The sequence below is a fragment of the Archocentrus centrarchus genome, chromosome 13, assembly GCF_007364275.1.
Source record: "Archocentrus centrarchus isolate MPI-CPG fArcCen1 chromosome 13, fArcCen1, whole genome shotgun sequence".
Lineage (NCBI taxonomy): Eukaryota > Metazoa > Chordata > Actinopteri > Cichliformes > Cichlidae > Archocentrus > Archocentrus centrarchus.
The window spans coordinates 33,723,269-33,735,913 of record NC_044358.1 but is presented as its reverse complement, the minus strand read 5'-3'; the positions used below and the strand labels follow the sequence as shown (position 1 = coordinate 33,735,913).

The 12,645-nt window shown below is 39.3% G+C and overlaps 1 protein-coding gene across 3 annotated transcripts in view; it reads left to right on the top strand.

Annotated features, from left to right (window-relative positions):
* kcnab1a (potassium voltage-gated channel subfamily A regulatory beta subunit 1a) overlaps positions 1-12,645 on the top strand; it is a 111,926-nt gene that overhangs the window by 90,708 nt on the left and 8,573 nt on the right. For all 3 annotated transcript variants that reach the window (XM_030743803.1, XM_030743802.1, XM_030743804.1), the window contains exons 4-8: positions 5,115-5,194; positions 6,197-6,241; positions 7,595-7,639; positions 8,790-8,833; positions 9,042-9,128. In XM_030743803.1, the coding sequence (XP_030599663.1) occupies positions 5,115-5,194; positions 6,197-6,241; positions 7,595-7,639; positions 8,790-8,833; positions 9,042-9,128 (301 nt within the window). The remainder of the gene's footprint in view (positions 1-5,114; positions 5,195-6,196; positions 6,242-7,594; positions 7,640-8,789; positions 8,834-9,041; positions 9,129-12,645) is intronic.

Here is a 12,645-nt window from a genome sequence, read left to right as displayed (position 1 = left end):
GAGACCTTATGTCCTCTGTAGTGGTCACGAAAAAGTTCAATTGAAAGATACTTTTTTCCTTGGTTGCCAGGACGATACAGCTTTATTGATATTGGAAGACAGAAATATTAGTTTAGACTTTCTAAAGCCAGTACTAACAGTTAACTTCTGGGGAGCATGTCTTGTCAACGTGCTGTGAAGGGGTATTTTTTTTTTCTGCTACTGTATATTCTTGTCTTAAGAATAACACATTCCCAGACAGAAAGTCCAGATTAGTGTGGGGGTTAGCAAGCTGATATTGCTTACTCATTCAAAAAAGGGCAAAAGTGGATCCATAAATCATAAAGTGAATTTGAAGAAAGGGTCTCTTGTTCATGTCAACTTTGATGCAGCGAGTTTGAAAGGGGAGGAGGCAGCGCAGTCATAAAAATCCTCGCTCAAGGTTGTGTGGGTAGTACGTGGGAGGCTGCTGCGGCCTTGATTCTGAGGTTGTGTGAGGAAATTAAAAAAAGAAAAAAGTGTATATTCTTTCCATCTATGGAAATCTGATTCTCTTCCACCTTTTGTGCCCCTGAAGAAAAAACAAGGACAGAAGCCTGAAGCGTAGCCACCCATGTGTTCCTGCAACTTTACAGTGACTCAGTGTTTGCCTGTAGGTGAAGGTTTTTATTTTATAGACCCGCTGCTTCTGCAGTTTGTGTTTGTCTTTAAAAACAGCATCCCACCGCTTGAAGGCCATCACTCACATTCAGTTCGTCTAAAATGTGTACAAGTCAGAACAGAAGTGAGTAAGCGGTGACGCTTCAACACCAGTACAAACTTTCTGACTTTGCAGATGTCACTTTGAGCTCTTTTTGACAGCGACTGGCCTGTTAGCATGTTATGAAACTCATCACGCATTACCGGTCATCAAGCTCCAGTCACCCAGAAACTGTCGCCCATGTTCTGGTTTTTGGGTCTATATCTGTCTGTCCTTGTAATGCTCTCTTCTGCATGTTTCTAACTCTACCAGCAAAAAAATATCAGTTTTAAGTTGTCGCTGCTTTCCATTTATGTCATTCGTCCACTAGCTTCTTCCTTACCACATCCTTCATCCTCCATCTATCATTTTACCTCAGCCCACCATTCATTCACTTTATTGAAAATTAGCCTGCAGCGCGCCCGGCAGATCTGGCAGAGATTGTTTCCCTGTTTGCACTCAGCAGAGACCAGTTAGGGGCAGAACATGCTGTTCATATTCTCTGTCATCGCTCTTTCCCAAATCTTTCTCTCCTTAAGTGACGTCTCCTTTCTTTAACCTCTCCATTATCCGGCTCCATCTTTTCATTCTGCTCTGTTTGTCTGATGGCAGTCCAGGCCTCACAGACTGAATGAGCCATTTTGAAATGTGGACACTGTTCTGTCCGTCCTTTATTTCCCTTCCTCGCTGTTCACTGAACCTTGTCTGAACCTTGCATTTCTAAAAAAAAAAAAAAAAAAAACCCAAAAAACAAAGTAAAAAAAAGAATAATTAATGGATTCTGTTTGTTATGGTCCTGAGTCTGCTTACCCAGGGATTTTGAGTTTTGGAGGATTTTTAGTTTTTCTTTTTGAAATCTGTGATTCTTGGTTTAGTTTCTATTTGTGTTTATGTGCTTTTTTTCCTCCTTGGTGTATTGGTTCTGTTCTTGGTTCCTAGTTTGAACCATTTGTCTTTTCCCTGGTTTTCTGTGCTTTTGTCTCAAGCATCAGTTATTTTTCCTCCTGTATGGGTATATCCTGTTTTATTTTGGTAACCTGGGTCTTATGTGTTTGATATTTTATTTATTTCCCTTGTTTGGTTTTTCATGATTAGTCTCAGCTGTGTTGCCCTCCTGTTTCCTGTTCCCTCATTGCCGTTTGTATTTATTGTCGTTGTCACCCTTTGCCCTTTGTCAGGTTGTCCCACCCAGCTGTGTTTTTACCTGTGCTTCCTCCTGCCTTTGGATTTTGTTACCTTTTGCTGGACTGTCAGTTACTTTTGCATTTTAAAGTAGATGGAAGGCTGAAGCATCCTACATAAATTAAACTTCATAATTTCCTTCAAACTGGGCTAAGTAACAGGATATTCTCTTGCTTGAACAACTCTAAAAATAAAGTGCTTTGCTACTGGAAAGAGGTAAAGTATAAATAATGACTTGAAAATGATATGTGAGAATGATATGATATATAATAAAACATATGCCAGGTACTCACATCATTTTCACCAGATAACAGGATATCAACCCTTTTCTCTTTTTTACTTGCTCCATAATTTTCCTCTGAAGTGCTTTGATGCTTTCACTGCTCATACGGAGGCTCACACCAAGACTGCTGGCTTTTAGCTGTCTATGATATCTGGCTAACTTTAGCTTCTTTAAAATGTCCCTGTTTATGGTCATTTGATGACGATTTAAGTACCTGATTAGGTTTGTTGCTATAAACATTTTTATGCAACTATTTGCCTGCAATGCTTTGTGGCTGTTGTGCACGCATGAAAGCAGCGGCTCATAATCGGACATGTGGGAGGCTGACCAGGCGCTCATTGGTCCGGGCCAAGTAGGCTGAAAATCAGCCAAATCCCGGACCATAACAGGTAGATCTAATGCCTACTGTATTTTCTTGGTTTCTCAGTCAGTTCCACTCCTCATGCTAAAGAAGGTGATGTCCAAAATGTTGAGGCATCAAAACAAGAGTCTTTGAACCACTGTTGATTGATGTCATGGTGGTACATCCATCTTTTATATACGGTTTGTGGGATGCACCAATATGAAATACTGGACTAGTTTTCCTCATTCATGACTACGGTAATATCACACCATAATATCATTCAGTTATATTCATTGAAGCAAGGCAGGTTTTACCATCCCATCACTGGCTTCATTTCCCCAAAGATTATTACAAAGAGTTCACAGGAGGTGAGGTACAGATTTTAATTGAAGGAAAAATTAATTACTTATACTGCAGTGATAGAATTGGTTCTTTATACAGGATTCCCCCCAAATCCAAGTATCAGAATTGGTACTGAGAGAAATAAGTTGGATTGGTGGATCTGTAACAAAAGGAACCATCTTCTCATTCAGGCTTTTTTAAATGTCACACATTCAGAACCAATTTATTTCTTTAGATATAGCATAATGCATAAAGGCCAAAGGCCTCCCAGGTGGTTCTGAATGCAGAAGTCTTTGTCACTGTACCATTAGGATAAAGAGTCAGCAGCTGCACTATTCTTCAGATTTCTTGTAGTTTTTGCAGCTAAAACTACTCAGTGTTGGCAGGAGATAGGAAATGCCTCGCTCGCTCTTCTCCTTAAGCCTTTTCCCGCTGTAGAGGAACATCACGCGGCTTCCTGCTTTGCTGCAAGATCAATTCTGCCATTTTAAGATGTTCCACAACTGGCAATTTCTCCATTGAGGACAGGTGCTGCTGTTGCTAACAGGTGACATCACATTATCCCAACAAGCATGTCTTCCGGGGCTCACAGTTATACTTTAAAAATTGATTTTAAAGTATAACTGACTGTATTCAGCTTTGGCTCCAAGCAAAAAGCCCATGTGGGAGCTGCGATGTGGCTACAACATCTTAAATCAGTTTACAAACACACTTTTTATTGACTTTTACTTTGTTTCTTTTCGGTCTTTTTTGAAAAAAATTTTATGACTTCTGGTTTATTTCTTTTTTTTGTTGCTGTTGTTATTGTTGAAGTTCATTTTATTGCCTCTCTGTATTACATTAGGGGATATGCTTTCAGTATGTTCATCAAAGGACTGTTAGATACTAATAGATACTAATAAAATCAAATTTACTATCACTGTAACACTATCACACAGAGGCTCCGGCTGCTATCCAGTCCGTGCTAGTTGCAAAGAGAAGGTTGAGGTAACGCTGAAGCCGATTCTCAGAGGAGACGTTATCTCATTCTTCTAGAAACAACGCCTCCGCTGTCTGCCTTCACACACACACACACCCCAACACATACTGTATGTGCATTTGCACAAAGCCAGACAAACACATTTCATGCACACATGCAAACACAAACGCAACACCGCACACGCTTGTGTCACCACAAAACTCCACAAATGGTAAATTCACTTAAAGTCCTCCATGTAATAAAAGTCACCGCAGGGAAATTGGATCTCAGTCAGATGATTTATGGTCGCCATGTCTGCAAAAAATATGGAGAAATATCTGCGCACATGCCACACACAGAAACACACACATTGGCAGGAACCATGAGTTTGTACAGCCGTACATCATGGAGTCAAATGATTTTTTTTTTTTTTACAGATAATCACTCTGTGCTCCTACCCTCTCAATAAAATCTGAATATCAACAGACTTGCAGTACAGCTACACGCAGCTCTATTTCTGCTTTGTAAGAATGGAAATCTTCATAGTAGAAATGTTCATAGTTGTTATGAACCTCCACGTGAAGCAAGAATCAAAAGATATCAAAAGCAATGCCGCTGCAATGGTTCACCGTTGTTTAAAAATGAGAGTAACTTCATTGTCACATGTGGTTCACATAAAGGTTGTTACACCAAGCTAACTGACCAGCTGACCAACAGAGTGAAGGTGAGTGCGAATGTCTGACGGTCAGTTTTAGAGGGTTGCATAGACACTGTGGGAGCTCTCTGTTCCTCACTCTGTGTTCAGCTTTTCTTTTTCTTTTTTTTTTTTTAAATTAATGTCATAATAGCGGCCTTTTTTTCCCCCCTCTCTAAACCAGATGATGTGTCATCAAGTTGCTCTTGAGATGGTGTGGTCTTTTATGTTTTTTATATGCGCTCTAGAAAGATCATTTGTGGTTAAATAATACTCTGAGGAAGCCCTCTGGCTGTAATTCCTCAGCAATGATTCCTAAATGAAATGCGAAGCTGCACGGGTTGATGATGTGTCATGTTTTTCTACTTTGAAAGAGATGTGGTAAATCTTGGACACTGTATCCGTGGAAACACATGAATATTTAAAAGGAAGATATTGATATGCAAGAATAATACAGCTCCCTCGTGGCCGATTCATCAGTAGGCGCTCAAAAAGAGATTTTTTTTTTTTTTGGTAAAATGAAAACTGTGCAAACTGACCTTTCTGTATCCTCCCCTTTTTTTTCTGTGTGCGTGTGATTTGACCTCTTGCCAGGTTGCAGAGCAGCTGATGACTATTGCCTATGAGAGTGGAGTCAACTTGTTTGACACAGCTGAGGTGTATGCAGGCGGCAGGTGGGTGTTATACAAACCTGTGTTTTTTGTGCAATTGAGTTTTTGTGTAATCAGATGCAGGTGTCCAGTCTCACTGTGGCCTTCCAAAGTGCTTTTATGTTATGTTATGGTTAGTGTGGTCACTCGTGAGCGCAGAAGAATCCCAGACATTAGATATATGTCATCATTTTCAAGTCTTTTTTTTTTTTTTTTTAAAAGGCATGTGCATTACATTCCCTATATTTGAAACTAGATGCGAGAGCTTGGACCTCAAGAAAATAACCCTTTTTAATCCTTGATAATGTACCCAAAGATGCTGTTTAAAGGGGGCCTATTGAGTTCATTTCCAACTTCATATTTTTTATTCTTGGTCTCAAGTAGAGTAACTTTAGATGAAAATTATCCTTATTTTATTTTAACTCTCACAAAGAACCTTGCAGTTCAGTTCATCCGCTGTCTGAAACAAGCTGTTTTGGCTCCTTTACCTTTTAAGCCAACTTTCCTCTGACCGGCAGCTCCACATGTACAAGATGAACAGCAAGTGGATGGGGCTCCTGTGCTGGCAGCTAAAGTTGTTAGCCTGAGATGACCATATTATTATTACAGTATGTGTTATTGATGTCACACAGAAAGAATCATTTGAATTTTCTTGCATGTGTCTGTTCTTTGTTTTTCTCAACAACCATTTATGTCGTCTGCTACGCTCTTGATAGATGAATATCGGGGCACCGGAGTAAGAGCCATTTTTGAAGTCATTCGGATGAGTGGTCTCATTATTGAGGTCCTTTTATTTGTGACCTCACAGATGAAAGCATACTCCATTAGCCTCACAATGCAACAACAAGCACTGCAGTCCCAATAAAAACACTTCCACGATCACCCCAGCCCGGCCCCCGTTCACAAACAAACTGGCTTGCACGAGGCCCTCTTTGTTCTTCGCTGAACTGCGGGCCGATACTGTGGAAGAAATGTTTATGATTTCAAAGTGTAATTTAATAACGCTTCGTTTATATTGTCTTGCAGGGCAGAAATCATTCTAGGAAACATCATCAAGAAGAAATGCTGGAGGTAATGGTGACATTAAAATGTATGATTGGTTCAACACTTCTGCCTGAGAGCGAAACATGAAGAAGGATGATCAGTGTGTGTGTGTTGCATGTTTCTTTTTTTTTTTTTTCCCCCAATTGTGTTTTGTGTCAAAGTTTTGAAAAAAACACCAAAAAATATATCATGAATTCCTGTTATCATTGTTTTACTTTTATTTCATCTAACAAAGCTAAATGTCTGCTTTGCTGCATTTATCTCTGAGCACGCACATACAGACACAGCTTTTTATGGAGTTATTTAAACATGCTCATTTTTTTTTTTTATTAATGATCAACTCTGTAGAAGACAGGGAGAAGAGGAGTTACAGTAACATCAAAGGAAGTTAAATATATATTGCGCGTTTATACTGCATGTGCGCATGTGTGTGTAAAATGTCCCAGTGTGGAAGAAGCTGCGCAAAAAAAGTTGAATATTCCAATCACAGTGATGGGATACTGTGGGATCACCACCTGACATATTTGAGATGAAGCCACAACCTTTAGTTGCTCAGTTGAAATGACCTGAAAGCAACAGGAAGCATCCCGTAACAATAACACTTGTCACTCCATATTTTGAAGCTGTGGAAGCATGTATTCGTTAGTCATTAGCTGGATTATGCAGATCAGTGTCATGTACTGAGCTGACTACACCAGCCTATGAGTGTTGTCGTGAATTTGCAGAGAGAAGTTTTACAAGTGGAGGAAAGAAGAGGAAGCGATGATCCCCTTTTCAATGCTTGGTCATATTTTGAGGAATTAAAACCATTAACATGACGCACAGCTCCCAGTGCCGAATAACACAGAGCTGTAGGACATGTATTGATTCGTCACATGTGACTAAAGTCTGCAAACACTCTCACAGCTCCTACATTTAATTTGCAATGCTAATGCGGTGAAAACAGAACTCTTGTTTGCTTTCGCTGCCTTGTAAGAAGAGAATGATTTAACAGCACACCAGATGTGAAATGAGAGGATGTCACTAAAACTCTTAAGCGAGATACGCGTAGCATTTTCACATCTGTTGTGTGGAGAACTCATTAGTCCGGCAGTGTGACTAAACATTAAGGAACAACAAGATTGTGCTTTTGAATAAAGCAAAGAGTGATGAATTCAAACATCTGTGATAGAACGGACATGGTAGCGAGGTAAGCTGCAATGCTCTTGGTCTTTTATCTACTGAGGGCATGTTGCACTGTGGTATGAAGACTACAGGCTAGTTATGGTCCTGCGGTTTTCCCACAGAGGCTCACTGTCACTCTTTAGAGGCTTACTGGGACTCTAAGTAAAACAGTGTTTCACTACCTTTGCCTGATCCCACTTTCTCTGCACTTTCTAGGAGATCCAGCTTGGTCATTACAACTAAACTGTACTGGGGAGGAAAGTAAGTAAGAAACTCGAACTTCCATAATATGGACTGTAACATACTTTTGCTCACAAAATCTCAGTAATGTATTGTGTGTTTACAAAAAAAAAGTCTTGAGCGCACTTCCTTCACAGAATATTTGCAAAGCTCTTTTTGAATCCTGCCTTGTTTTTCTGTCTTCTTCTTTCCTTTCTGTATTACAAAGCTGTGCATGTGCACAGTACAAGCAAAACAGGGACCAACAGTATTTAAAGACACCTCTGGGCATCTTGAGGATAATTCGCTAACACAAACCCATCTTGTTCTGGGTCACATAAATAAAATATTCACTAAAATGATTTTTTAGAAAACACACAGATGCCCTCAGTGTGCACCTAGCTTTGTTTAAATAAAGCATTAGGCTAGCATTTTAGTTAAGTCACTCAAAAAGCTACAAAAGACAAGATTGTCTTCTTTTGTCTGTGACGTTTATCATTTTATACCTTCGCCTCTCTGCACCAAAGAAAGTTTCCTTCTCTCTGTTTTTTGTGTGTCCATTTACTCTGTTAACAACCTGAGCAACAACATGTCACAAAAAGTAACAACCAATGGAAGAGCCAATTCTTCTGCTGAGACTGCAGCGAGAGAGAGAGAGAGAGGGTAGGGGATAAAGAAATCTACTTTATAGCACACACAGACACACGTGCGCACGCACGCATGCACACACACACACACAGAGAAAAGAGAAAGATAGAGGTTGTCAAGCTGCATGCCAGAGGCTGCCCAACTGGGTCTTGTGATAGGGAAGAGGTTATTCTCTCGTTCTTGAGCATTTCCTCCAAATGTAGAATCTGTGCTCCGTCTCTCTCCAGCAGAGTTTGGATCATAATAATGATGCTGAACAGCTGAGCGTGCACTGACCCACTTTAAACAGCCTTAAAATGTGCATTTGGATCTCGTGTTTTTGTCACCCAGCAGGGGTCAAAAGTAATTAAAAACCTGACTTTAAGCCTACTTCAAGTTCCAACAATTTCAGAAAATTTTTTTTTTCATTTTCTTAAGATACAAAAAAGAAATGAAGTGGGGGTTTTGTGGGTTTTTTGTTTTGTTTTGTTTTTTTTATATACAAACATAAGAACATATTAACAGTACAGTTTAGGATTGATGTGTATGTGTTTTATCCTATCAGAGCAGAGACAGAGAGAGGACTGTCAAGGAAACATATTATTGAAGGTGAGACATTGATATATACAATTTTTAAAATTACAAAGCAACTCAATTTTTTCTTGAAACGGTGAAATAGTTCATCACAGTAACATTACATGAGTAAAAAAAGGAGAAAAAAAAAGTCTGTCAGTTCAGTAACCCTTAGTCTCCTTTGTGTGTGTGTGTGTGTGTGTGTGTGTGTGTGTGTGTGTGTGTGTGTGTGTGTGTGTGTCAGGTCTGAAAGGTTCTTTACAAAGGATGCAGCTGGAGTATGTGGATGTAGTTTTTGCCAATCGTCCAGACAGCAATACTCCCATGGAGGGTGAGTCAATGTATCAATATTTAAACATATCCAACAACATCAACTGTCTCTGATTTTGACTTTCAGAAGTTGGATATGTTGATGTCATTGTGATAGTTCGTAAGATTCATTAAATAACTGGGGGGCTGGCACCTATCCCAGTTATCACAGGGCGAGAGGCAGGGTACACCCTGGACAGGTCGCTAGTCAGTCGTGGGGCTATAGAACAAAATAATAGAACAAAACTGATAGAGTCTCATAAGTAACGTGTTCTTAATGGCTAAACTGTTTTTTGACCTGATTAGCAAAAGAGCTCTCTTAGGTAGCAGGACATGCCAGATAAAGAGTCCATAAACGAGTCTTATTTGGGGTGAATGTAACTTCATTCTTTTGATATTATTCTGAAGTTATGAAATATATTTACACTGTTTTGTAGCTCTGATTGAGGAACTGTGGCAGTCAGGAGTCAGTAATCTTTTACTTGTCTGTCCTCAGTGTCAGTATCAGTGGTGTTGTTCACATTTTTTGACACTGTGATGTCCAAAGGATGGGAGGGAAACTAGTCTTTCTCTGTTGACATTAGCTATACTTTAGAGTTGTTTTTATTCTTCATCCTTGTGTGGCTGCAGTTTGATCTCTACTTCATCTGGACGCCTGCTGTACCCACGGGTTATCTGTATCACCAATGAGAACATGTATATAACAAGATTTCCAAACATAATTGTTACTGATGTGATTTTTGACTGTAGATAAGGTGTAGATGATGTATTAATGTGGTAATGCATTCATTTATTTATGTTGTCTTTGACAAAGAAGATAGTTTAGATTACCTGGTGGTGTTAGGGCTACTTATTTATTTCTGTTATACTGAACTAGACATCTGTGGCCACTGTTCCTCTTGGAAAATGTGTTCTTTAGCATAGCTAAAGGGAGGCAGGCAATCGTGCATAATTCATTATTAAGAAGTTGTTTATTAACGTGCATATTAGTGGTGCAGTGGTTTCTCATTAGTCATTATAACTGAATTGGGTGCGATTGCTTGCTGAGGTAGAGCCTCTTAACAGTGTGGTTTCTTTCAGTACCTTTTTAATCAGTGCTTCCAAACAGTCAATGGGGCTGCTTCATTTTATGTAAACTGGGCTCTGGCTAATATTACATTTTAATATTCATTATAAATCTGATGTGACACTTCGTATGTGAATGATAGAGGTGAGACAGAGCTCATTTAACAGGATTAAAGCATGTTGCCCTAGGTATTTTCTCACTGCAATAAATTTTATATTGAGGAAGCTTCGCTTTAAACATTATATAAGTGAGATTTTTAATATTAATATATTAGCTATTCCAGCTGGAGACACAAATCTCCTTTGGGGTTATGTCAGGAAGGGCATTTGGCATAAAAACGTTGCCAAATCAAACATGTGGAGCTACCTGCCGTGATGCCCAAGGGAGCAGCTGAAAGGAGTGTTTTATAATAGCAAACGGCTATTTGCTACTATATACAGGTAAGGGGAAAGTATTGGCATCTATAGCAAAGAATTAACATTCCCTATGCAAATACTGCAATCCAAGCTGCTCTGTTGAATATTTTAATTCTTAGTGAATGTTCATTTTTGGCTATAACCTCATTTATATAGAGATAAGCATGAAAATGAATGTGAAAGTAAAGGCGAGATGGCAGTATTATCAAATATATATGTGTATATACAAATGTACATATGTGCACGGTTTCATTTCATCTCGTTATTATTACTGTCTCTGCCTCTCTCCTCTGTTCTTTGTTTCACTGTGTATGTTTCTCCTCTGTTCTTGGCTTCTCACACTCACACTCCACACACAGACACACACACACACAGACACAGACACACACACACACACACACACACACACACACACACACACACACACACACACAGAGAGTGAAACAGAGAGAAGAGGAGAGCAGCAGAAACTCTCATCACAATGGTGGTCCCATCATCAGTAGTCTTATTCTATAGGCTGTAGGTTCATAGCTGGAAGTGTTTTGCTGGTTCTTTTGTGCTCAACCTTGCCAATGAAACACGAAGATCTGAAATCAGCTTTTAGATCGTGCAGCTGTTTTTAAATCTGCTATTGCACACACTCAGTGTACCCTATTTTTGTTCCCTGCCTTTTTATATATTTCTGTCCTGGAAACTTGGTTTACTTTTTTTTTTTTTTTTTTTTTTTTCTTTCTTTCTTTCTTTCTTTCTTTTACCTGGTGGCCTCACCATTCACTTTGCATTTAATTCCTTCAGCTTTTACATGTGTTTTTATGCTTCCCCAGACTTGTTTTGCACTCTGTTTTGCTATGCTGTCCGGAAATAGATGCAGGCTGCATTTAAATGTGAGCGCAGCATGTTGCTAAATACAGAGCAAGGATGACAGGAAGGAAGGTTGAGGAGAGGAAGACAACAGTAACAAACGAAAAGAAAGAAAGTGAACTGTTTTCTTGTCTTAATCCTGTGTTATTTCCCTTGGCAGCATGCTATTGAGTAGGACATCTGTGCTTCAGGTTAATTATTACTCAGTGCAGGGAAAACAAAAACCTTCATCACAAGTCTTCTTGGTTTGTCTTGATTATATACTTTTAGTGCCTATTGACTTCTACTAATGCTTTGTCTTCTCTTTTCTAACCTTTTTCCTTTTCTGTGATTTAAGTTTCTCGCCCCGCATAATCGGCCGTCTTGCCAAATAACAGTTATGCGGAGTGAAAAACAAGAGTCCTGCCACAGTGAACGATTGCACTATAATTGGAGTGAGCACAGGGCGATGATGAATAACCTTAATGACAGTCCTAATCTCAGTTTTTGTTGGCCCTGGCTGCCGTTGGCTCTCACAGACAGCAGTGTTGGAGCTAACTGTACCATTAAAAATGCAGTGGCTTGAATGTGATCAGAAGGGTTTTAGTATGTGAGCTTGTTAGTTTGTCCCCAGAGTTGTTAGGGAGGGGTGATGAGCCGTATGCAGGTTTTAAAAAAAAAAAAACAGACTTGAGGAGGCAGGTGGCCTTGCAAGGGTTTAATTTATTTATTAATTTATTTATTTTAGATTAGGTCACGACAAAAACTGGAAAAAAAATGAATAAGATGCTTCTTTCATTTATCTCAGATGCTGCCTTTTCATTTTCTTAATCTTTTAGTTTTTTTTACTGGTTTTAGTTTTCTGGGCCCGTTTACAAACAGCTGCTTCCTCTTTGTTTCTTTTTTCCTGTTTCGTTTTTGAGGTTTTATTCATCATCTTTGCTTTGGCATTGTCTTTTCATGTGTCTTGGCAATTGCTGATAAAAAAAAAATATTTTGCCCATCGCATCAGGTTTCTGCCTAATGTTCTGATTATGTTATTGCCATATTTTGTTTTTACCATATGTGGCTGAATCTGCTTCTTCTTGCGGCTACCTGCATTAGGGGGTTGCCGCAGGGTGTCATTTTTATTTCCATCTCTTCTGTCCTCTGTTTCTTCCTCTGTCACAGCCACATCATAATTTTCTTTGGCCTTTCTCTTTTCCCCTTGTTCAGGA